General features: G+C 38.2%; 1 protein-coding gene across 3 annotated transcripts in view; it reads left to right on the top strand.

The window, feature by feature from the left end:
- Positions 1-26,086, top strand: part of cep120 (centrosomal protein 120) — a 95,646-nt gene that overhangs the window by 43,478 nt on the left and 26,082 nt on the right. For all 3 annotated transcript variants that reach the window (XR_010020593.1, XM_063068718.1, XM_063068717.1), the window contains exons 13-19: positions 5,243-5,339; positions 7,011-7,172; positions 9,983-10,072; positions 10,606-10,698; positions 15,538-15,699; positions 19,403-19,525; positions 22,145-22,243. Coding sequence is in view for 2 of the 3 variants with exons in the window: in XM_063068718.1 (XP_062924788.1) it covers positions 5,243-5,339; positions 7,011-7,172; positions 9,983-10,072; positions 10,606-10,698; positions 15,538-15,699; positions 19,403-19,525; positions 22,145-22,243 (826 nt within the window). In the remaining variant the exon portion in view is untranslated. The remainder of the gene's footprint in view (positions 1-5,242; positions 5,340-7,010; positions 7,173-9,982; positions 10,073-10,605; positions 10,699-15,537; positions 15,700-19,402; positions 19,526-22,144; positions 22,244-26,086) is intronic.

The raw sequence follows: 26,086 nt of genomic DNA, 5'->3' as shown, positions 1-26,086 counted from the left end.
AGCAATCTCCTCCCTCGCCTTCCACAGTAGCCTGGGGTACATCTTGTCCAGTCCCGGTGACTTATCTAACTTGATGCTTTCCAAAAGCTCCAGCACATCCTCTTTCTTAGTATCCACATGCTCAAGCTTTTCAGTCCACTGTTAGTCATCCCATCCTTGGGGTACATCTTGTCCACTATAAGAATAGGGATGGAAGACTGTTATTCTGGCTGGAGGTCAGTAACCAGTGATGTTTTGCAAGGATCAGTGCCGGGACCTCTATTGTTTGTGATATACTGTGAATCAGTTGATTTGGGTGGAAAATATAACTGGATGGATTAGCAAGTTTGCAGATGAAACCAAGACCAGTGGAGTTGTGGACAGTGACTATCAAAGGATACAGTGGAATATAGATGAGTGACATAATTGCCTGAGAAGTAGCATTTGGTATTTAATGCAAGTTTTGCATTAGACTTTTGGAGGTGAAGTGAAAGTGGACCGCTTAATAGCATTGAAGGAAAGGGGGATCTTGAGGTTCAGGTCTTGGGACAACATTGTTCTCATCACCCCATTATAGGAAGGATGTGGAAAAGCTGCAGAAAAGATTTACCAGGATGTTGCTTGGTTTGAGGGTCTGAGCTACAATGAACCGTTAGACAAACTGTGTTGTTCCTAGAGCGTCAGAGGCTCAGGAGAGAGCTAATATGTATTTTTAAAATTATGTGAGGCATGGATAGGGTGAATAGTCAGAATCTTTACTTCAGAATTGAAACATCACCAGTTTAAAGGGGAGTTTAAAGGTGGCAGAAGAAGCAAGTTTTTTTTATGCAGAGAGTACCTTGAAAAGGGTATCATAGGTAGTAGTGGAAGCAGGCAGTTTGATGGAGTTTAAGAGGCTTTCAGATAGACACATTAATATGAGGGGAAGAAAAGGATGTGGATGATGCATGGGAAGAGAACATTTAATGTAAATATAAATTTGGTATCAAGATGGGCACAACATTGTGGGTTAAGTGACATGTCCAGTGCTGTACTGTTCCATGTACCACATTTTAAATTTATAGTAGTTAACCAGTAAATCAACTTAGTAGGGAACAGAGAAATCAAGCACCTCAAATTAAGTAGCTCTTTTGAGTTTGGTGTGCCTCTTGGTTAGATCGCCTGTTCTTAATTACTGTTTTCTGAACGGTAAATATCATCTATTTCATTGTGAACTGACTGCTATGAGTGCAGAATGGGGATTGTTTGAGAGGTGGGGTAGTGAATATTGAAGATAGAGAGTTGATTTTGTGATTAAATATATGGAAGAGAAGTGACAAGAATTTTAGATAAATGGGTAACAATAGAAAATGACCTTAAGTAATAGATGACTGGAGGGACTCATTGGTCAGAATTGTTTTCTGCTTGTCATCTACATATTTAAATCAAAGGTTAATTTGGTTTTCTGTCAATTGTGTCTGCAGCAATGCTTGACAGGGTAACTTATCCTGTCCAGTTAGTGAGCTCAGCAGCTAATTAGTTTTTCTTCTTGATCTTAGATGATAGAACGGTTGATTGAGCATAGGAAACGTGCACTTTTAGGCACAGCAAATGAGCAAAGTCTTTGTAATGAAATTGGTGGACCTATGTACTTTGATAATTTCAAAGGTACATTTAATGTCAGAGAAATGTGTACAATACACATCCTGAAATGCTTTTTCTTCACAACCATCCACAAAAAACAGAGGAGTGCCCCCAAAGAATGAATGACAGTTAAATGTTAGAACCCCAAAGTCCCCCCAGCTCCCCCCTTCCGTGTGTAAGCAACAATCCCCCCTTTCCCCACCAGCAAAAAAAAAGCATCAGCACCCACCACAGAGTACTCAAGTGTGCAGCAAAGCAACAGCAAAGACAGACTTGCAGTGCCCCAAAGATTACTTGTTCACCCAGTATTCGACATACCACAGGCTCTCTCCCCCCCCCCCCAAAATAAGGGAAAAAAGAGGTGTCTCCATTTCACAGTGAGAGGAGAGACATAACAAACAACTCGCTGGTTTATGATGTTAGAAGTCCGTTGCATTGCTTTTTCCAAGCTCAGTGCCCAAAGATCACAGATCTCTTGGCACACAGCCATAGATCTTCCGACTCTCAGGACACACCGATCGTCTGCTGGGACACTGACCTTTGACCTGCTCATCTCCAGAGCCACGGGATCTCAGACCCACGAAGGCGAGCTAAGCTCTTAGGCTGCGTCCTTGGCATGTCAATTAACGGCCAGTTGTGAAACCCCGAGAGCAGGTCCCATTCCTGCAAAAACCGAAGTCAGCGTGTAACTCCAGGTCAGGGTCTTCAAAAGAACCCTGTAAGGGGAAAATAGAGATATTAAAGATGGAAATAGAGCTGTTTCCAAAGATGCATGCAAAAAAGTCACAGTTTAGTGCCACTATGACTAAGCTCCGCCCTCCAGACTGTTTTTTGTATCCTTGAAATTTAACATTATCTTGGACTTCAATATCTTGAACTGCAGTATTATGAAGTGGGTTTTGAGAATGGTTATTTATCCCTTACACCCCTAATCATAACCTTAGATCCATGAAAACTGGTTTGCTTTGTGTTCCTCGAGCCAAACGTGTAAGAAGTGATGCGGCCTTCTGCTCTTATGCACCAAAAATCTGGAATATCCACCAACTGACACTCCTAAAAACCTACTTTTTTAATTTGGCCTACTTATACGATCACTTAATACCTGTTGATGTTGATTATATAATGTGGTATATTGGATTACATTTTATTCTATGTAATATTTGTCTTATGATTTTTAATTTTGTCTCATAGTTTTATGACTATATTGATTTATTGTTACAATCTGTAAAACACTTTGAGTTTGCACCTTAATATATGAAAGGTGTTATACAGGTTTCCCCCGCCATCCGAAGGTAGAGCGTTCCTATGAAACAGTTCGTATGCCGAAATGTTGTAAAGCGAAGAAGCAATTACCATTTATTTATATGGGAAAATTTTGTGAGTGTTCGCAGACCCAAAAATAACCTACCAAATCATGCCAAATAACACATAAAACCTAAAATAACAGTAACATATAGGTAAAAGCAGGAATGATATGATAAATACACAGCCTATATAAAGTAGAAACACTTCTCTACAACGATTGCCTGCACAGATCTCCGTAGCGAAAATCTCACACAAGCACTCTCGGCAGAAAATCTCACGCAAGCGCTGTTGGCATAAACACGCTCTCCAGTAACCTTTAAACTATGAAGCTACCAAATCTACCAAATAAAACGTAAAAATACACAGCCTATATAAAGTAGAAATAATGTATGTACAGTGTACTATCACTTACTGAAATCGGGAAAACAGCTTGCCAAGCACACTGATGATGGTGTGTTAGACTGAGTCGTCACAGGTTGGGGTGGTGCAGTGGCCCCCACCCTCCAGGCCACTGACTGATACATTGCCGCAAAGAACGCAGCAGTAGCCGGGAGGCACACAGCACATCTTTAACAAAAAAGCCAAAATAAACATGCTAATTAATTAGGTGCTGCCTGGCACGTAACTGTCAGCGCAGATCAGTGCCGATTGCCGATTGCATCACCTCTGATCTGGGCCGACAGTTACGTGTCGGGGGCACCTAATTAACTAGCATGTTTATTTCGGCTTTTTTCTTAAAGATGTGCTGTGTGCCTCCCGGCTACCGCTGCATTCTGCGCGAATCGGTACAGTATCTGTCCGGGGCCCGGGGGTTGGGGTGGTGGGACATGGGGGTGTGATCTCATTCATTGCTTCACTTTCGCTACTGCATTCAGTTTCGATTATTATCCTTTCCTCTTCCAATTGCATCTGTTCTTCATCTATCAGTTCTTGGTCATGAGATGCCAAAACCTCTTCAACATCATCTTCGTCAGCTTCCATAAGCCAAACTCACTTTGTCCTTGCTTCGTTCACCACGATCGAAATGCTTTATTATGTCTAGTTTTACGCTAGGTGTAACACCCTTACGAGCTCTTTCAGGCTTTTCCAACACCTTAGAACTCATCTTGCTAACAGATGCTCAATGCAACGTGTTTAAGCAATGCCGTTCCGAATCCGGGGGAGAGCAGCTGCTCGGGGTGTGCGCTGCCTTTCTTCGTAACAGTGAAAACACCTTCTGAAAGCGAAAACAGGGTACTAATGTAGGTCTTTCATAACAGTGAGGTTTCGTAAAGCGAACGTTTGAAAAGTGGGGGACACCTGTATAAATAAAATTGTTAATATTATTTCTCAGGTATGCATTGGAAGCTTATCTAAATTTTGAAAATTACTTGTTTATATTGTGGTTCCTGTAAGTGGACAAGGTAGAGTGTAAAGGAATCGACTTGCAAAAGGATGCAAGTTTTCATTCTAGATATCCTTGAGATAAAGTTCACTCATGCTGGCCCACTTACTGAGTTTGTGCTTTGACAACCAACACTATTCTGAGTGTATTATCTACTTGTGGAGATCAAAGATCTCTGATTTGAAACCTATGAACAAACTTTAAATGCTGAAGAATTTTCCCTGGCTCTGGAAAAGCTATATCTTAAATAAAAGAAAAAAATGAAAACACTACAAACAGAAAATCTTCAATTGTATGATTCCATGTGATATGATAATACTGCTGTCAATGTGTCTAGAGCATCTGAGATTCTGAATATTTTAGCATAATTCATTAAATACCTTCATTTATTGGAATCAATGTGTGTATATTATAGATCATCTCCATCTCTTTATCTTGTGTGAGGGAAATAACTTGTAAAAATCTTCCATTTAGTTGTTGGGGAAGAGAGCAATAAAGGAGGTGAATAGGGGAGAGGGTAGGGTTGAGGATGTGGTGATGTGGCAGTTTTTTTTTAGCAGGGATAAGATGAGAATGAATGTCCAGATGAAGAATATTGACTGGAAAAGTCAACTGTATTTCCCTTTATAGATGCTGTTTCTCTTGCTGAATTCCTCCAGCATATCAACACTATTTTACTCAGAATGCTAGATAAGTTAGACCATAATCTTTTTTTTTATTAATATTCACTGGTTGAAAGGGATTTATTGCATCATGAAATGTGAGCTAATGTCATTAACGTAAACAATGAAATCAATGTTTAAAGGTTGGAAAAGTAAGGTGATTGTTGAGAGTATTTATTTTCTATTCACAGTCATCTTTATTGATGAGTGCATTTTTAAATTTGTATACTTAAGAACAAATGTTTATGTTGGAAGAATATTTGCTTAAACAGTTCCACAATTTTAACAGGCCAAGTAACCAAATTGCTGAACTTTATTACTCCATGACTTTGGAGGATTATGGTTTTGTGAAAACTCAGCATGTCACTATAAGTGATTCTTCTCAGGTAAGCACTGGTATCATTGCATGATTTTAGATGTGGCTTTTATAATTATGAAATGGATATATTCAATTTTAGCTACATTTCTTAAATGCTGTAATTTCACCAGCTTAGGAAATAAAGTTGTAAAGTACTCAGATTGTAATTAAAATATAATTAGACTTTGCAAATACTGTAAACATTACTGAGCAAGTTGGATTTGACTGCTGTTTATATGTCTGGCCTAAAGTATTTATATTCAGGAAGAACAGTACTCTTCCGCTCTGAATTCTTAGATTTTTTATACTTCGTATTTCTCACAGGAGACCATTTGACACATCAAATCTTATGCAGGTTATGTGCATTCTTGCCAGTTCCATTCTCCAAACAATTTCTGCATAACATATTTTTTCTTTTATGCCCAACTGCTTCCACCCACTTAATTATCTGCCATCCTCTACACTATGTAATGAATCTACCATCATGACTTTGGGGTGTGTCTGGAAAAAAAAACTAAAGAAACTGCTGGAGAACCATCTGGTTATTAGGAGATCACACAGATGGTGCTCAGGGTTACGGATGATTCCTGGTCACTGAGCAGGTTGGCAGCAACACCAACTGCTGCTCCACAATATTGTTGTCATTTTGTGCACTTTGTTCCAAATTATTTCCTAGACAAATAAGGTAAAGAAATTTGAATGGGAAATTAAGTTTTATGTACTCTAATGTGGTGCGAAGTAAATGAAGGAAAATGTGGTAGTACTTTATTAAAAGGACTATTGACCTATTTTCAGTGTGTTGCTGATTACTGTATTTATGCTCTGAATTTGAACTAAAGTCTAAAGTTGAGCAGTTCTAATCAGTCAGCTTCATCTGACCTTCTATGCAGTTTTGCATATTTTGTAATGAGGATTTTTTGTTTAATTAAAGAAGTAGGGGACTTCTCACCTCATTACTTCATTGTAGAATGAAATTATGAGTAGATATGTGACATATTCTCTGATTTTTCAAATGTATCTATGGCATGGCAATAAATAAAAATTGCTGTTCTATTGCTTAGGATCAGTAAGTGCACAATTTTATAAACAAGAGGTTGTTTCTTCTGTGTCAATTGCATTGCAAAGTTTTTGGAGGTGGTTTAGGGAGGTATACTGGTTTAGGTTGATACCAAGTGCCAAAGTTCAAAACAAAGTGATAGAATTTTAGCCTTGATCCCAACTGGCTCAAGTTATAAAAGGAAGGAAGTTATGCCTCATTTGATTAGCTACCATCTTACATTCTGCAGCCAGTTTTTAGCAATCCCAAAATGATAGTTTGTTCATCAGCTGAGCTCAGACTGATTCCCAGAATGAAACGTTAACTTAGGTTAGGTTGTATTAATTCGGCTTCTATTCTTGTGAGGTGTTGTAAAAACTAAGAAGAATTAATTAGGCCACATATAGAAAAACTATCATTCATTGAGGAGTTGTTAAGAAGAGGGCATTTAAAAATTAGAGCCAGTGTATTTGAGATGCAAATCTGGAAGGAAATTTTTTCACACAGAGTTGTGAAAGTTCGAAATTTTTCAAAATGCTGGAGCAATTGTTCCAAGTGCGAGATAATGCTACAATGGAATAGTGGAATCTCCAAGTACTTCAATAATTGACCTTGGCAGAAATGTGTACTTGTATAATTTGGTGAATATTTGTTTAACATTAGAGTGCAAACATTGGACCACAGCAACCAAGTGATCTTCCAGCTAAGCCAGTACATCTTTCAGAACCAGTCCCTCATCCTGAACCACGAGACTCAATGGAATATAAGGCAGCATTGGAGTTGGAAATGTGGAAAGAGCTACAAGAAAATTTGTTTGAGAACCAGGTAAATCCTCTCCTGCACTAAAGTAAACAGATGATTTATTATGATTATTATGGTGGTCTTGAGGCCCATAAACATGAATTAAACCTGGGGCTGGACTGTGTTTATTTGGATACTGTGGAAAGCAGGGGAGGTAGTTGCTATGGCCCTCGTGGAGATCGTCATTTACCATGGGTGAGGTACCAGAGGATTAATGTGATTTTTCAAGAAAGGCTGCGAGGAAATCTAGGGGGCGACAGACTGGAGAGCCTAACATCGTTGGTGGGAAAGTTACTGGAGGGAATTCTTAGAGGCAAACTTTATCTGCATTTGGAAAGGCAAGGACTGATTAGGGAATGGTCAGCTTTGCTCTGTATGTGGGAAATCATGTCTCCCAAATCGAATTGAGCTTTTTCTTTTAAAGAAGTTACCAAGAATTGACTAGGACAGTCTGGATGATGTTATCTAGGTAGACTTCAGCGAGGTTTTTGGCCAAGTCTTGCATCATAGACTAGTCCAGAAGATGAAATCACATAGGATTAAGGTTGAGCTAGCCAAATGTACAAATTTGGCTTCGTGAAAGGAGTCACGCAGAGGGTTGTTTTTCAGATTGGAGGCCCGTGATTAGTGGTGCGCCGCTGTGATTGGTGCTAGATTCCCAGTTGTTTTTCATTTACAGCAGCAATTTGGATGAGAGCATTTGGATGTGGTTGTCAAGGTTGCAGATAACATGAGTATTGATGGTATGATGCACAGTGAAGAAGGTTGACTAAGGTTACAACAGTATCTAGAGCAAATTTAAAAAAAAAGCCATGGATTGGCAGATGGAATTTTACTTCAACAACTATGAATTGTTTCATTTTGGTAAGTTAATGTGGAGCAAGTCTTACACAGTTAATGATAGGCTCCTGGGGAATGTGGTAGAACAGAGACATTGGGGTACAAATATAGTTCCCTGAAGGTGACAACACAGATTGACAAGGTCATGAAGAAAGCACATGGCATGTTTGTCTTTGCTGGATGGGTATTGAGTACAAGAGTTGGGAAGTCGTGTCATGTAATAGCTGTAGAAGATGAGACTACATGTGGAATATTGTCTGCAGTTCTAGTCCCTATACTTTCAAGTAGTGATTTGGCTAGATAGGGTGCTGAAAAGATTCACAGAGATGTTGCTGGGACTGGAGGGCTTGAGTTATAAGGAGAGATGAGGTAGCCTGGGAGTGCTTTCCATGGAGTGGAGGAGGCTGAGTGGTAACCTTAGACAGTTTATAAAATCATGAGGGGTATAGAAAAGATGAAAAGCCGCAGTCTTTTTCCCATGATAGGAGAGTCTAAAACTGAGGGGCATTGGTTTAAGGTGAGAGTGGAAAGATTTAAATGGGATCTAAGAAGCAGTTTTTCTCACAGAAGATGATGGGTTTATGGAATAAGCTACAGAGGAGGTGGTAGATACTGGTAGAGTTGCACAAATTATGACGTAGATGAGTTTGTAGATATGGAAGGCCTAATGCAGGTAGATGGGACTAGCTTAGGAGTACACCTTGGTTGGCAAGGGGAAGTTAGGCCACAGTGAGACCTGTTTCTATGTTGTGTAACTGGTTTGAAAGGCAAAATAGCTTTCTGTCACTAATTATAGCACTTAGAATACCGCCTACTTTATTTTACTGCATTAAAATATATTACAGCATGATTCAGCTCATGTTTTCTTTAATCGAGTTTGAATATTCCTTTTGCTTTTTAACAGTTTTATGGTTTTCTCCAAGACCAGCTGGATTAATTACTTGAAAGCAAGTCGTGAAGAAGGGGCTCAGCATGAACCATCGATTGTTTGTTCATTTCCATGGATGCTGCCTAACCTTCTGAGTTCCTTCAGCATTTTAGACCTTAAGACCATAAGATATAGCAGCAGAATTAGGCCATTTGGCCCATTGAGTCTGCTCCACCATTTCATCATGGCTGATCTAATTTTTTTTTTCTCTTTGTCCCAATCTCTTGCTTTCTCCCTATATCCCTTCATGCCCTGAACAATCAAGAATCTATCAATCTCTGCCTTAAATATGCATGAAGACTTGATCTCCACAGCCGCCTGTGGTAACGAATTCCACAGATTAACCACTCTGTGGCTAAAAATAAAATTCTCCTCGTCGCCATTCTACAAGGATGCCCTTCTTTTCTGAGGCTATGTCGTCTGGTCCTAGACTCTTCCCACCATAGGAAACATCCTCTCCACATCTACTCTATCAAGACCTTTCATCATTCGATAGGTTTCAATTGTCACCCCCTCCCCTACCCATTCTTCTGAATTCTAGTGAATACAGGCCCAGCCCCATTAAATACTCTTCATATGACAAGCTGTTCCATCCTGGAATAATTTTCTTGAACTTCCTTTGAACCCTTTCCAGTTTCAGCACATCCTTTCTAAGGTAAGGGGCTCAAACCTGCTCAGAGTGAGGCCTCACCAGTGCTTTATAAAGCCTCAACATTACATTCTCAAGGAAAAGAAAATCCGCAACAAAGGAAATCCAAGCAACACACTCAAAATGCATTTATGGAAAAGGGTACAGTTAATGTGTCGGGCCTGAGGAAGGGTCTCGGCCTTCAATGTTGACTGTACTATTTTTCATTGATGCTGCCTGGCTTAGTGAGTAACTCCAGCATTTTGTGTGTGTTGCTAACATTACATCCTTGCTTTTATATTCTAGTCGTATTTTGTGTGTGGTGCTCTGGATTTTCAGCATCAGCAGAATCTTTTGTGTTCTTTCTGAGTTTTTTTTTTATAGTCCGTCCCTTGCAATTTATTTTTGAGTGAATAAATGTTTCTTTTTTGGTTATAGTTGAAACAAAAAGAGCTGGCACATATGCAGGCCCTTGCTGAGGAGTGGAAGAAGCGAGACAGAGAAAGGGAAGCTCTTGTGAAGAAAAAGGTAAAGGGAGCAGAAGGAAAAGTTGTCTGATAGTAAAGCAGCTTGAATTTCTTTTCTATTTTGTTTCCTATACTGGTTTGCATTTTCATAGTTTTAAAAGCATGGTGACTTTTTTAACTGTCAATTACGAGAAATTGTTTTATAAGAGGTTGGGTTCCTAACTCAGTCCTGAATGGCTGTTGCAAAGGTTTGCTGGGGATAGGAATTGCAAGACTTTATATTTAATGTCCACTTATTTCCTTATTGTCAAGGACACTTATGAATGCATTAGTCAGACTTTTTGGGGATTTGTCTTTTTATTTTTCATCTCCAATGCATTGCTGTAGTACCTTGATAAAGACAGTAAGCATATGCATTGTTGGGGACAAACACGTTCTGTCAAGTAATTAAAAACTATTAACAATTAATTAAAATGACTTGTTAATTAAATCTAGTTCAATGAGTGTTTTGGTAAAGAGTCTTACCATGTGTTGTGGATTGTATTTACTATTGGAAAAGAATTCAACATTGGCATGTCTTTTTATTAATGTCAGGTGATTGAATATGCTGCGCTAGAGGAACAGCTACAAAAAACATTAGCTGATTTGGAGAAGAGAGAGCGCCACTTTGCTAATGGTGAAATGGAGGTAATTATGTTTTCAAATTAGAATTCAAAGAGGCAATTTCAGAAATTCAGAGAATAATGAGAAATTTATTTTCCTCTCAGTTTTGAATGTCTAACATTTGACTCAGAGCCCAGTTGTCTCCAGTTTGAGACTCTCAAGTTCAAGTTTATTGTCATATGTGTGCATACACAGGATATAAATGGCATGAAAATAAACCTTTTTGCTTTTGCCGTGCGGTACAGTTCAAACATGACAAATGTAAGTTAACATAAACTGAAATTATCATAAATTGTACATGCGTGAAAAAATAAACATAACACCAGTGCAAACAGAGAGAAAACAATGTAGTTTGTGATAGTGTTAGTGTTTTTCAGGTTAGTTCAAGAACTTAGTAACAGTGGGGAAGAAACTGTTATTTAACCTTGGTGTGTGGGTCTTCAGACCCTTGTAACTCCTATCTGATGGCAGCATCAAGGTATGGCTCAGAAGATGGGGATTCATGATTATGAATGCTACTTCCCTGAAATTTTACTTATTCAATGCCCTTGACAGTCCTTAGCCCTGGAGAGCTGTAGCCGTGATAGAACCAGCTGAGCCCACTGTTCTGTGTCCCTCTGACGTTCTTGCATTCCTGTGCATTCTAAGTTAGACAAAAGGTTTTTCACTATACCGCTGTAGATATTTGTCATATTCTTGATGAGATGCCAAATCTCCCTAAACTTCTATGGAAGTAGAGCCATTGGCACATTATCTTCATAACTGCATCTGTATTATGAGCCTAGGATGATGATGATGATCATCATCATCATCAGGTGCCATGCCCAGTTTGAGCTTTGACTGCCATGGCCCACATACTCCTGTTTCGGGTCAAGTGGATCAATTCATTGGTATTTATTTCCAGTTCTCTGGCTGCTGTCTCCATCATCATTTATCTTTGCCTTCCTCTTGCTTTCTTCCCTTCAATCTTTCCCATAATTACTGTGCATTCTAACTCCTTTTTCCTAATCACATGTCCAATGAAGTTGCGTTGCCTTTTCATGATCTCATACATTATTTCTCTTTTTGTGCTTGCTCTGTTCATGACATCCTCGTTAGATATTCGTTTCATCCATGATATTCTTTGCATCCTCCTCAGAAACCACAACTCTGCTGCTTCGATTCGTTTCCTCATGTTACTAGATATTGTCCAACAATCTGAGCCATATAACATAACTAGATAAATGTAACATTTCAGTACTCTGAGGCAGGTTGTCATGCCTAGGATACTGTAGGTTTTCTAGTTGTGGGGACACAGGGATGTAAAGTTGCTCAGCATTTTCACTGCAGACACTTCATTGAGGATTGGTGTGTGTTCACTTCCGCTTCCTAAAGTACACAATTCTCTGGTTTTGCTTATGATAAGCACTAGGCTTCTGTTATGACAACACTCAACCAGGTGAGCTCTCTCACTTCAGTGTGCTACCTTGTAACATTCCTTGATTCTGCCAACTGTGATGGCGTCATATAGATGGTGATGGAGCTATACTTTATCATGCGGCTATAGATATAAAGAAAATTAAGTGTTTCCGATCTGCAATCTTTGTAATCTAATGAGGTAGTGGATCCAATTGCAGAGGGAGGTAGAGAAGCCCATTTCCTGGAGCTGGATGATAAGTTTTGATGAGGATGATGGTACTGACAACAGAACTGAAGTCAATGAACAATAGCCTGATACGTGTTCTGGTTGTCCAGATGGTCCAGAGCAGAGTGGAGAGATAGCGAGGTAGTGCTTGTTGTAGACTTATTATGGCAGTAAGCAAAGTAGAGCAGATCCAGGTTTAGAGGAAGTGACCTCTCAATGTCTTTCCTATCAAGTGTTCTGAATTTTACATGGTTCAGTGAGGTTCTTTCATTCTTCTCAACCCCAATGAGCAAGAAGCAATTCTGCTTAAAACTTTCTTCAGAGGCCAGTTATCTCATTGCAAGAATAAATCTAAATCTGTATTGCCATGCCGGTAAGTATATATTCCCTTTGTTAGAAGTACAGGACTAAACTGTATACCAGTATAATTTTTAATAAAGCTTTTTACATGTACACCAAAAATTCTTCCCTTTGAAATTATGAATAACATACCATTTGACCTATTTTCTGAGTATGCATTTTTTTGTGTTGCATAAAAGGACATTGAACTAGTTTTTCATTTTTTTTCCTCAAAATAGAATGTAACTGTTTTCCTACATTATACTTGTTGATTTATTTAAGTTGGCTATAAACTTTCCTGTCTCCATTTGTACATCCCCATCACAGTTGCTTTCCTACCTGGATTTCCGGCCTGGTCTGTCTTGGTCAATAATATGTGGCATCCAGATTGTAATACCCTATAAAAGTGAATTAAATACTGTTATTCTGACAGTTCTGCCCTTTTGCCAATGCTTTGGTAATTGTGAAAAGTAGTATTTTAGCAACCTATGTTGCTATGTTCTTGTTCAGCCAAGGAGCTTGTTTTCATCCTGTATTGCTCTGTGACTTCTTAACGTTGAAAATTAATAACACTTGTCAGAAGTAAAGTATCCTTTTGTGTATGTCTACCGTCATTGGGTTAACACCTGTTTAAGTTGGCAGCTGTCTTTGCTCTCAGCACGGCCTTGTAAAAGTTATTGATAAAGCAGGGACATTGGCCAAGACAAGAGCCCTGGGTACAGCAGAAAATAATTGAAAAAGGGGATGGGTATTATAGCACTTAACCCCCATTCTTTTGGTTTAATTAACTGTCTGGAGAACTCAATTGTGTACCTAAATGATGTGGTTGACGTTCTGGAACAGATTTCCAAATTTAGAGAAGTTAATCTTGTTAACTAGCATAGATTTGGATGGATGAGGTGAACGTGTCCCTAAAATGGGATTAATTTGGGCATTTCACCCTCCTTCTAAAAATCAATTATATAAGTAGACAGTTTGGAGGAGCGGCCATTGGAACTCTGAGTTGGCGCTAGAGTCTGCAACAATGATGTCTTAATCAGTTTGAATCCATTCAGGGAAGGCTGTGCTGTTTGTGGCCAGAACTGAATTTACCACTGAATAACTTGGCCAACACCAGTTATTGATAGTATGTTTGTTTTGTATATTGTGTTTGTATATGTGAGAACATCATAATTACTGTTGCTTTGAGCCAATAAATCTCTCCATTTTTTGTCCTTAGTTGGCATTTGAGTATTTTGTGTTTGACTAGTTTTGTAATTTTCTTTCCCTCATGTCTTGACAATGATGTTACATTTGCATCCTTCCATTTTTCTGGTTCTGTTTGAATTGGCTCCTGTTTCAGTGGTGGTGAGATTTTGAGGATGGATTTGTTGCATTTGTTTCATGCTGTTGCATTTGCTGTCACAGTTCCTGAGTTATATTTTAATGGTCATTGTTGTCACTTAGCCAAATGTGGGCACCGACTTTGCATGCCAAGGCCCTTAAAATAGTAATGAGAACTGGTATCTAAAGGGTTAATTTAGGCCATGATTTATGCTGAAGGATTACTCCAAGCATGAAATTGTTGGTGATATTTGTTTGCATCCTGAAAAGACACATGGGGTTTTTGTCTGAGTAAAATATAAACCACTGCAAAAACTAGGTTGCCCAGTCTCTGTTTGCTCTTGCTGATGTAAAGGCAACGGATTTTAGTTCAATGTATTGTTCTAAAGCAATATTTAATTTAATTGATCATGCTAATACTGGAAATAAGCTGTTGGAAATTTTTCCTCCATCTATTCTGCTATCATTATTTGTTAAATCACTAAATATGGCTCTGTTAAAATTCATTGTGCTGTGAATTTTTTTTCTGAGAGATCACAAATCTGAATGCTGTATTCAAGTCCTCATGGAAAGTTTATCAGACATAATACAAAGCATGTTTTTTTCTTAGATATTATTGAATAGAACTAATTCTTGGATTATAACTTAAATATTCTTCGAAAATTCTTCCATTTCATATAATAATTGCAAGGTGTTAAAATTGCTGCGTTGTAGACTGCAATATTCGTATATTGTGATCTCTTAAAAATGTAACTGAAAAATCAAATCCTTATTTTGTTAACAAATCAATATCGTGGAATTATGAAGTCATTTTTGCCATTTTTCTCCCCCATAACGCTACTATATTTATCATAATTCATGAAAATAACATTAAAGTCTTCAATGTTGTAGCTTCAGCATTTCTTTTTGATAAATGACTTTTGAAGAACAATTTCCTGTATCTGTGCTATCAATTGCTCATGAACAATTTTTCGATACTTCAATAATAATACTGAAATTACATTTCTAAATTGGAACTCTGTTCTGGGAAGTGTAATTGTTTGAGAAGCCTCATGGTTAGCTACAAGGTTACCTCCTTGTGCATCATCATGTAAAAACAGTTAATCATCAAATTTGGCTAAGATGCTTGTTGCCACTGAAACTATGCCTGAATTATTGTTGCATAATTCTATCTTGCTTAAGCTGTTTTTTAATGAGTTTATTCCAATTATATCAGTTTTGCTTGAATCCTGTTAGTTCAACTTCACCCATTACACCTTTGCTTGCAAATCTAAGTTGTTCTCCTTTCTAGAAGTTGATTGCTCTTTTTAGAATGTCATCCTTGCTTTCAGATATTTCAGTTGTTCTCTCATCTCCATTGTTCAATTCTGACAGCTCCACAATCCTCCAAATCTGTGGTTTCCTCCAATTCTCATGACTGGCTCATTAGCTTCCATAAGCTGCTATGATTTCAATGAGGAAAAATGATTAACTATTTCTTAAATACATTATCCTTATAAATATTAGTGATCTTGTTCACCATTTTATGTTTATTGGAGAGATTTCAAAATAAAGTCTTCATTTTATTCTGTGCAAAGCTTCAAAGACTGCGAAAAGAATTACAAGATGATCATGATTGGAACTTAAGAGAAATGCAGGACAACACACGGCGTTCCATTGCAGATGCTGCCCATCAGGTGGAATTGGAAAGGTCAAAGTTGAATCAGTTGCAGGATGATAAGTTGCGTTTACAGCAACAGGTAAGGAAAAGTGTGCTAATCAAAGGTGAATTTTAAAGGCAAAACAAAGCCTAACTTGTTGGTAATGAACAAAATGATGGAGGAACAGAGTGGGTTGAGCAGCATCTGTGAAGGAAAATGTACAGATATCATTTCGAGTCAAGACCCTTCATCTAAATTGGTTGTGATTATTCTTTATGCTCATCATTCTGGTAAAAAAGTTTAATTTTATTGCAGTTATGGCTATGACTTGTATTAATTCTAGGATGTATTGTTCTGGCATATTTTCCTTTTTGTTTACATCTAATTTGTCGTATAGTTTACCCCATCGTAAAATTGTCCATCTGCTGATGAATTCTTTACTTGAGTCTTTTTACTACTACTTCCTGACCTTTTATTCTATTTCTACACTTGAGATTCTCCAAAACTGCTGCTCATCACTACTCCACAACTTTCTGAGATGATACGCTCCTCCACTTCTGGCCTCTTGTCATCATTGAATTTATTTTCATTAAAGTTTTGTCAGCTGTGAAGGCTCTAAGCCTTGTTTTTTTCCCTCTCTAAATGCCTTTGACTTATTCCTATTTCCTGTTTCTAACATTTCCTTTTTTATCAGATCTGACTAAGCTATTGGCCATTTATCCCAAACATTCCTTATGTGGCAAAATGTAAAATTTTCTTTGCAAAGTCTTGCACTGGTAAAACTATTACATAAATTAATGTTATATGTTCAAATGTGTCTGAAATGCTTTGTTTATTTAGTATGTGGCTTGATGTCAATATCTTGTTTTCAGATGTTAATTGATATTCCCCAAGATTTTCTCACCTTTGTTGCCTATTCAAGGAAAATAATCATGCTTAAAATACCAGAGTAGCATTCATCACTTCTTCAATGAGTGCGAATTTATAGAATCATTTAAAAGACCATCTAATCAAAATAATTGTATTTATCCTTGGTCTACCAAAAAAAAAATCACATTACAGGCAGGATTGTAACTACTCAGAAGAACAGGAAATTCCTTTCTACTCTTTGTTTCAAGCATACAATCTGAATTTACAGTTCAGTGTCTTAAATTGTCTTGTTTCACAGTGCTTGTGGAGTCATGAAGTCATACAGCATGGAATCAGCCTTGTTGCCTCACTGAATCTATGCAAAACCATCAAGCACCTATTAACACTAGTCATTTTCTGTTCATGAAGCTATGTTTAAGATCCCATGCCATTAGAAGAGCAAAGATGTTCTCAAGCTGAAAAGTGGGATGAATATGCTGTGTACATACATCTACTGATGCTTCTGGACGCATCTTCAGTGATATTCCTGGAATCATCGGGTTTTTCGGGTCTTTCAACATCATACAACCTCCTCCAGGTGACCCAGCCGGGGCTGATCAGACCCCAGCTTGTGTCCAGATGGCTAGCTACTTATGACTCCATGGCTCACCTCTTTTGAGCCATAGCTATCTTGAGGCCCTCTCTGCCGCATCAGTGGTACTGCGGCTGGCTCTCCTCTTCCTCTCTCCCTCGATGCCCAAAATGCTGAAGGCTCTAACTAAGGAACGGGCTGCGAATCCCCTACAACCAACCTCCACTGGGAGACACCTCGCTCTCCATCCAGCCTGCTGACAGTTGCTGACCAGTCCTGCGTACTTGGAGAGCTTCCTTTCAAAGGCCTCCTCCAAGCTATCTTCCCATGGGACTGTCAGCTCCAGCATCACCACTTGCTTAGCAGACTCAGACACTAGGACAATGTCTGGTTGCAGGGTGGTGGCTGCGATATGGTTGGGAAACTTCAGCTGCCGTTTGAGGTCCACCAACAGCTAATATAGAACTTTTTGTTTGAGACAATTTGTAGATTCTACCTGATGAAAAGAAGTAATATTCAGTTACATATTCAACAAAAATCTGTTATGTAATAGTGGGACCCCTTTGTCATTATCAGAAACACTCTTCCATGCAACAAGGAAAAGATCAAAGTTCAAAGTACATTTATTATCAAAGAATCTATATATCATACAACCTTGAGAATTGTTTGCTCATAGATGGCCTCAAAGCAAGAAACCCAAATAAATAAAGACCAACACTCGATACACAAGACGAAACAAGTACAAATCATGCAAACAAGTGAAGCGAACTACAAAATCCAAACCAAAAATTGAGTCCTCAGATCTGAACCCCAGAGTAGGCCCAAAGCCTTGTTTATCGGTTCATCATATTAGCGGGCACCGAGCACAACAGCCAGGCAGTCTTCATAGCCTCAGCGCCATCGAGAGAGAGGAGTGACCTTTACAGAGAATGAGCAAAATCGGCTCTCAATCTAGATCCCAGCAGCCTGTCTTTTCAGTCTATCTGGGCCAGCGTTTAATTTGACCAAACAACGGAACAACTAAAGGCCCCAGCGCCCCGGAGAGAGCAAACGTCGTGGAGAGCGAGCAAAATTGGCTCTTGCCTCCAATCTGGGCCGGCTTTTAAATTGTCTAAACAGCGTATCATTCCTCCAACTAGAACCTGGGCACCGCTGCTGCGAAAGGCTCCACACCACCCAGCGATTCGCTCAAATGAATCAATTCTAATAATAATTACTCTTTTAAAAAATTGTTGCTTAGAACAAAGCCTTGCACTATTGTTTATAAATTGGATCAAATGCCTTTTATTTTCTCATGTAGTTGCTGTTTCACAGGTTTTATTTGACAGCTTGTATAGTTTGAAATTAGATCTTGCACTGCTCTTAAGTTTTTGTTACTCAGATAGATTACACCTGAAACAAATAGAATTGGTCTAGCCTTAGCTATAATTTTATTACATTGGCTGTCAGTTTATGATGATATTTTGACATTGGATAATAAAATATCAAGATGTGCATTGAGTACTTATTTTTAACATTAAACCTCCTAATTGCTTTGAACTAAATCCAGACTTTTCAACCTTTATGGGTTTCAAGGCTGGCAAATGCATTTGTACAACCTTGCTATAAATGTCAGAGTTTGCTTTCCAACTGCATTGCTTTTAAAACATATTGGATAGCTTGCTAACCATAATGGTCTACTTTTTGGATTGTAATCAGATGCATTTCAGTTGTTCAATTGCCAGTAGCTTTCCAGAAACTTTGTTTTTTAAAATTTCTGCAAACTGCACTTATTTTAATTTTAGTGTTTTAATTATTGCCAAGATTTCAAAAGCACATTCTTTTTCTGGAATTCATTGTGTAGATTATAAGGTCAGAGGTATTGGGAATTACACAATTAATCAATAACTATCTTATGCTTTAGTTATTGCTTAACTTTTGGTCTAAAAAAAATCCCGGAAGAATAACATCTGAAAGTGAAGCTTGCAGTCTCCTAGTTGGACTTTTTAATGTTACTATCAGATATTGTCTTTATAAATGTTAAAGTGGTAATAATGTATAAACAACCAGAAAAGTGTTAACTGAATAGATGGATAAATAATGATCTGTTATACAAGGATTAGCCTGTTATGTGTCGCTGCTTTGTATCCCCGCCTGCTTTGTCAGCAGGATGTAAACAATGAAATTATTCACTCACTTTTAAATCGGAACTTGTTCAGTGTTCAGATTTCTTGCTGTTGTCTGCTTGTACTTTAGTTGAGTTACAAGTCCATTTATTTTGAATGTGAATTTTTTAGAGCATCTGTTTAGTGTCTGATGGATAAGCTGACTTCCTTTGGTTTCTTAAGTCACTTTTTTTCCACTTCCATGAACTCTACCCAGCTCCACGAAGCAGAACAGAAGTATAAATTGCTTGAGAAGGAGTTTCATCAGTACAAGGAACAGCAGAGCAGCAAGCCTGAAATTCGACTTCAATCGGAGATCAATCTATTGACTCTAGAAAAGGTAGAATGAAATTGGATATCAACAATATATTTTAAGATTTTTGTTCCCATAGGATATTATAACAAAAACAATGTTTAGCTTTTTAGAATGGTATTGGATTGAATCCCAATGTGCATTGTCCATTTTTCAGATTTGTGCCCTTGAATTCATTCTGTTAATGCTCCTAACTTTTAAGACCGTGCTGCTTCTTCCAACATGTTGGTGGACACCTTCCACAAATTGAAGCTAACTTTACATAGAACATAGAATAGTACAGCACATTACAGGCCCTTCGGCCCACAATGTTGTGCCGACTCTCAAACCCCACCTCCCATATAACCCCCCCCACCTTAAATTCCTCCATATACCTGTCTAGTAGTCTCTTAAACTTCACGAGTGTATCTGCCTCCACCACTGACTCAGGCAGTGCATTCCACACACCAACCACTCTCTGAGTAAAAAACCTTCCCCTAATATCCCCCTTGAACTTCCCACCCCTTACCTTAAAGCCATGTCCTCTCGTATTGAGCAGTGGTCTGGCTATCCCCTCTATCTATTCCTCTTATTATCTTGTACACCTCTAACTTTAGCCAATGATTTGGATGTAGCCAGTGAAAAGTAAGGTCCTGCACCGGATTGCCATGGCATCCTTCTGAAAACTTGTGTTTGAAGGCTTTTACATTATTTTACATTGTCTGATGTAATCAGAGATAGTTCTGAACAGTTTAAAAAAATGATAAAATATCTTTTTTAAACAGAAAATAATAAATTTAAGTGTGCTTATGTTTTGGAAATTAATAAAGCATTAAGAAGATTTGAAATAACAAAAATCCAAACCACATACTATTTTACTGAAAGTCAACTACTATTTCAAGTGCGAAACACCAGCAATGGCCAATGTGCAGCTTGAGGACCAGCCATGACATTTGTCCAGGACCACAGATAGATGCTACAGAAAGTGGCTATATTTGATAACAAGTCCAAGGTGGGGTGACGGGTCTCTGCAGATTTGCCAACTAGTTGTCATCACAATCCGGCCCAGTAGTTAACACTGAAATGTTTCATTTGACTGTTTTATTAAACAAAGCTTGTTCATTAATACCAAACTTAGTCAGCTAAACTTGATAAGTAAATAATTAAATTAACAGAAAGATTTGGTACTTGGATACATACACGCTGAGTTATGGAATTTTTATCTTGAAGTTTATAAACATTTGAATTTTCAATGGTATTCTGTGAATGAAAATAAGGATGGTTATTTTGGATTCCTCTTCAGATTAAAGATGGGGAATCTGCATGATGTTTTAAATAGTTATTTCATATCAATTGCTTCAAAACTAGAATTGTAAAATGATTTTCCTTTGAAATAATGACAGTATTTCAGATGTATTTACCTTTCTACGTTATAATAGATACACTCAATGTTGCTTGTCTGACACGCCTAGAATACAAGAAGTCCATTTGCATGTTCAAAGGGGAAGGAAGCATACCAATAGTTACTTGTAAACAACATGAATTATAGATGTCAAGTATGGTATATTCATTCCCCCAGTAGTTCCACATTTGAAAAGAAATGAATCATATCCCTTGAACCAAAAACGTACTGAAATTTCTATGGTACCAAAATACTACTTCATCTTTCCCCTCTTTAATTTCCACATCATTTCAGTATTTTGAAAATGGAAATATTATTTCCTGAACCTGCACTTTACTTAGCTTTCCCAATTCTTCAGGAGCCATGATTGATTCTTCTTCCACTGTTCCCTTGTTGTTCCCTTTCCTGAGCCTCGACTGCATGCTTTGCTCTTATCCTCTAGCTGCCTTAACTTATTTACCTTTCATGGAAGCTTCACGTGATGCATTTCCGGATAGAACCAAGAATTAATTCAGAAGGCGAACAATAATACAAGTTGCACTAATTCTTCTAGTCCTGATAGTAATGCAAAGTAATTTCATATACACATTAGTGAAATAAATCCATTTTGAGACAATATTGTTTTGGTTGACCATAGTGAGTCCAGAAATAAGACTTGCTTCTGGGACAGTGATCAGTTTTTTTTAATCAATAGTTACTGAATATCAAATCCGTTTGGAAATGCTGCCATCATCAAGGCTGTGACCAAAAGTGGGCATGGTATTTCACTTGGGATAAAAAGAATTTCAGTTCAGTTTAGGCCACCTGGGAAATAGGAGAGTGAATTGCAGGTTCAGGAAGAAACACCTGCGCTTTTCTTTAATTATACACTAAGCATTAAACACTATTGTGAAGTATCAGTCTTCAGAGAGTGCACATTGCCTCATATGGATCAATAGAAAACAGTGAAAGTGACTGACATTTTTCAGGACTGGATGGACCTATTCTGTGCTGTATCTCAATAAATAAGTAAATCTGGAATGTTAACATTTGGAGCTATAAGTGCAAATGAAACTGCTAATAGTCCTTTTGTTTTAATATGCTCAGCTGTCTGAAATTAAAAGAAATACATCCAAAGTGAAAGTTAAACAAAACAGCTTTTTGAATAAGAAACATGCCCTTTTTGCGGATTAGTGGATATTTGAAAGGGATATTAAATTGTCAATCATTTTTTGTGATAGTATTACAACACTTCAAAAAAAATTTTGTCCTCACCTTTTTATTAGGTGGAACTTGAAAGGAAATTGGATTCGGCCACAAAATCCAAACTGCATTATAAACAACAGTGGGGGCGAGCCTTGAAAGAATTGGCACGCTTGAAACAGGTAACATGCCTATCATTTCTTCCAGTGATAACAGAAATGATCACATAACATAGTTGACATTTGACTTCCGTATTTGAAATCAAAATGTTCTTAGATGTTTGTGTTCTGTTCATATCTTTGTATAAAAACTTGTCAATTCTTTTACCATAAATGCTCAAGTTAATTGACTTCCCCTTTCTTTTTGCCACGAAGTCAAATAAAACAGCTAAAATCTTTTTTTTTCCCCCCAGTTCAGTAACTGTAAATGATGCAGACAACACACGCAAACTCTGTCCTGATGAAGGGCCTCAGCCCGAAACGTCAACTGTACTCTTTTCCATAGATACTGCCTGACCTGCTGAGTTCCTCTGGCATTGTGTGTGTGTTGCTTGGATTTCCAGTATCTGCAGATTTTCTCTTGTTTGTGAAGGGATACAGACTCAGTTGACAGCTTAATGCCAACTTAAAACTTGTTTATTTAACCTTGCTTTGAACTAACATCTTTCTGTCTTTTATTTTCCTGTTTGCACTTTATCCTATTGTAAAGCACTTTGAACTACATAATTTGTATGAAAAGTGCTCTATAAATAAGCTATTATTATTAAGTGCAATCTTGTCAATGGCTTGTATAACTACAGTATAATGTTCCTACTCCTAAACTTGATTGTCTTGATTGATAAAGACCATTCTACTAAATGCCGTCTTCACCCCCCTGTGTAATTGTGCAGTCACTTTCAGTGAACTGTGCAGTTATATTTCCAGTTATAATTCCCAGTTATAATACTTGGCAGTGCCCTGCTACTTACTGCATAAGTCCTTCCTTGGTTTGACTGTCCAAAATACATTATCTCACACTCATCTAAGTTGAAAACCATTTGCCATTCCTCAGCCTATCACTATAACTGATCAAGATCTCTTTGTAATTCATTGCAACCTGCTTCTCTATCAACAGGACCCCTGATCATGCCATGTACATTCAGATCCAAATCATTTACATAAGTAATGAATAAGAGATCCCAAACACTGACTCCTCAGGAACCCAACTCGTCACGGACCTCCAGTTGGTGAATCATCAAGCCAATTCTGAATCAACCTGCTAGTTCCCCCTGATTCTCATGCAATTCAGACCTTCCATACCAGCTTGACATGTGGGTCTCATCAAAGGCCTTGCTAAAGTCCAAATAGACAACATCCACTCTGCTGCCTTCGTCTATTTCCTTAACTACCCCTTCATAAAACTCCAAACTATTCAAATGATGACAGATCTTGTTCCTCAAAATTCCCTCCAGTAACTTCGGTAAAACTAAAGTCAGGCTCACCAGCCTGTAGTTCCATGCCCTGTCCTTGCTACCCTCCTTGAACAATGGAACAATTTTAACCACCTTCCAGTGCCTAGAACTTTGTCAATGGTTAATGACAAAGCAAATACCTCTGCCAAGCCCTCTTATGATTTCTTCCCTGACTTCCCATGAGGTCTGGGGATGCATTTGGTCAGGCCTTGGATTTGCCCACCTAATGTGCTTCAAGGCTGCAAATACCTCTTTCTTCATAATATGCATATTATCCAAGACTTCACAACTTCTTACCCTCATTTCTTTGCTATGCATGATATTCTCCTTAGTAAACATTGAGGAGAAATGGACGTTAAAAATCTCAGCCATTTCCTGAGACTCCTCATAAAGACCCCTCATAAAGACAGTCCTGATGGTCTTTAAGAGGACCTAGTCTCTCTCTCATCATCCTTTAACTGTTAATATACTTGAAGAACTTCTTTGAATTGCCTTTAACTTTGCCTGACAGATCAATCTCATACCCTCTTTTTGGCCTCCTGATTTCCGTCTCAAAGTTTTTATATTTGGGAAGAAATTCATTTCGTACCCAGCTGCCTGAGCAAGATGTACACTTCCTTCCATCATTAAGGGCCCCCATCACCCAGGGCATGCTCTCTTCTCATTGCTACCATCACAGAGAAGGTACGGGAGCCTCAAGGCACACACTCAATGATTCAAGAACTTCTACCCCTCTGCCATCAGTTTTCTGAATGGACATCGAACCCATGAACAGTACCTTGCAGCTTTTTGTAATTATGTATTGCAAAGTACTGCTCCCATGTACAGCAAATTTCATGACATATGCCAGAGACATTAAACCTGATTCTGATTCTATTTCCTTATCAGAGCCTCTATCTCATCAGTCAGGGTTCCCTGAACTTCGTATGTCTACCCTTCACCCTAACGGGAGCATTCTGCTCCTGGTCTCTTGATATGACCCTTTTAAAAGCATCCAAATTGCCAACTTTCCATCGCCCAGTTAGCTCCAGCTAGATCCTGCCTCAAAGATGGCTGTGCTCCAAGTGAGGACATTAACAAATGGACCTGTTCTGCCTTTCTTTATAACTACTTTAAAACCAATAGAACTGTTGATGGCCACTTGGTACTTGACCTGCCTCATTTCTTAAGAAGAGCTCTAGTATTGTTATTTCCCAGGTAGGTTTCACTATATGTTGCATGAGGAAACTGTCTTGGATGCACCGCACAATGCCACCCCATCCAGGCATTTTACACTCTGGGTGACCCAGGCCATTGAAATCTCTCATTAGCAGTACCCTACTATTCTCAAAACTGCTGACTGTTGGGATGTCTATAATAAGGCCCTATGAGATGACAGTTTTTTTCTTATTTTTACGTTCTACCCAAATGGCCTTATTAAATGATCCTTCAAGAATACCCTGTAAGTACTGCTGATGTATCCTCCCTTATCAAAAGGACAACAGCTCCTCCATTAGAAAAATACTGCATTAAGTAAATAATGAAGATCTCGATCATGCATTGAAAGAATGGATTAGTCAGCGTTGGAATGAACATGTGCTTCTTAATGGCATGGTGATCATGAAACAAACAAAGATCTATTACGACAAATTGAAAATTGATGGTAGTAGTGAATCCTTAAAAATACAGAGTACCTTAACCTTTTAATCAAAAAAATGGCATTGCAAGTGGAGACATGTTATAGTTTCATTATGTTAATAGTATGTAATAAATTTTACTGTTAAGTACATATGTGTGATGAACAATTGTAAGACAAAAACTATTTGCCAGTAGCACATAAATTTAGAGTTGGAAATGGTGGTAATCCTGAGCTTTCTCATTGTATATTCCAAAATCCCAAAAAAATTGAAATCCAAAACACTTCCAGCCCCAAGTATTTCGGATAAAGGGTTCTTAACCTGTATCACTTAGCTCAAAAACTGGGGTTAAGCAGTAGCATGTGGAATTTAATCCATACAAGTGTGAGGCAATGTTCCTTCTAAGGTGTGCAAGTGTGTGCTTGCACACATCTTTTGCTACCAGCACACAAAGCAATTTAAACTGCATACAAAAGGTTGTCACCCTTTACCTTGTTGGCATGTTAAGTATATTTCACAAGTTGTACACAATCACCTTTTCTGGTTTCTGATGTGGACGGTGTTGACAAGATGGAGTGTGCAATGATTTGTCTGCAGATTTTAGAACTGGCTTATTTATACCGTTTTTATTGAAGAAATTATTGATTCACTATGCCGAATTCCAAAGAAGCAAAGGGTGTGAAGCGCCAAAGTACTGCTAGTTCATGTAAAACGGAATGGTTTAAGGAAACAGTAGAAACTGCTACGCTGAAAGCTCATGAGGTTAGAAATGTGCAGCTACGAGAAATATTTATGTACAATACAGAAACTGGTGTTGCCTGCATGTATTGCTGGGATGCAAAAGTTGCTGGAGAATTTGCAAGTGGATAGAAATGGAGTGATATTTGAAAACCTGACTTTTTAACGTGTTGTTTACCAAGCAAGTAACATCATTTTGGGCAGTGTGCAAAAGCTTCAGC

The sequence above is a fragment of the Mobula hypostoma genome, chromosome 16 (assembly GCF_963921235.1).
Source record: "Mobula hypostoma chromosome 16, sMobHyp1.1, whole genome shotgun sequence".
NCBI classification, from domain to species: Eukaryota; Metazoa; Chordata; class Chondrichthyes; order Myliobatiformes; family Myliobatidae; genus Mobula; species Mobula hypostoma.
This window is presented reverse-complemented; position numbering and strand designations above follow the sequence as displayed.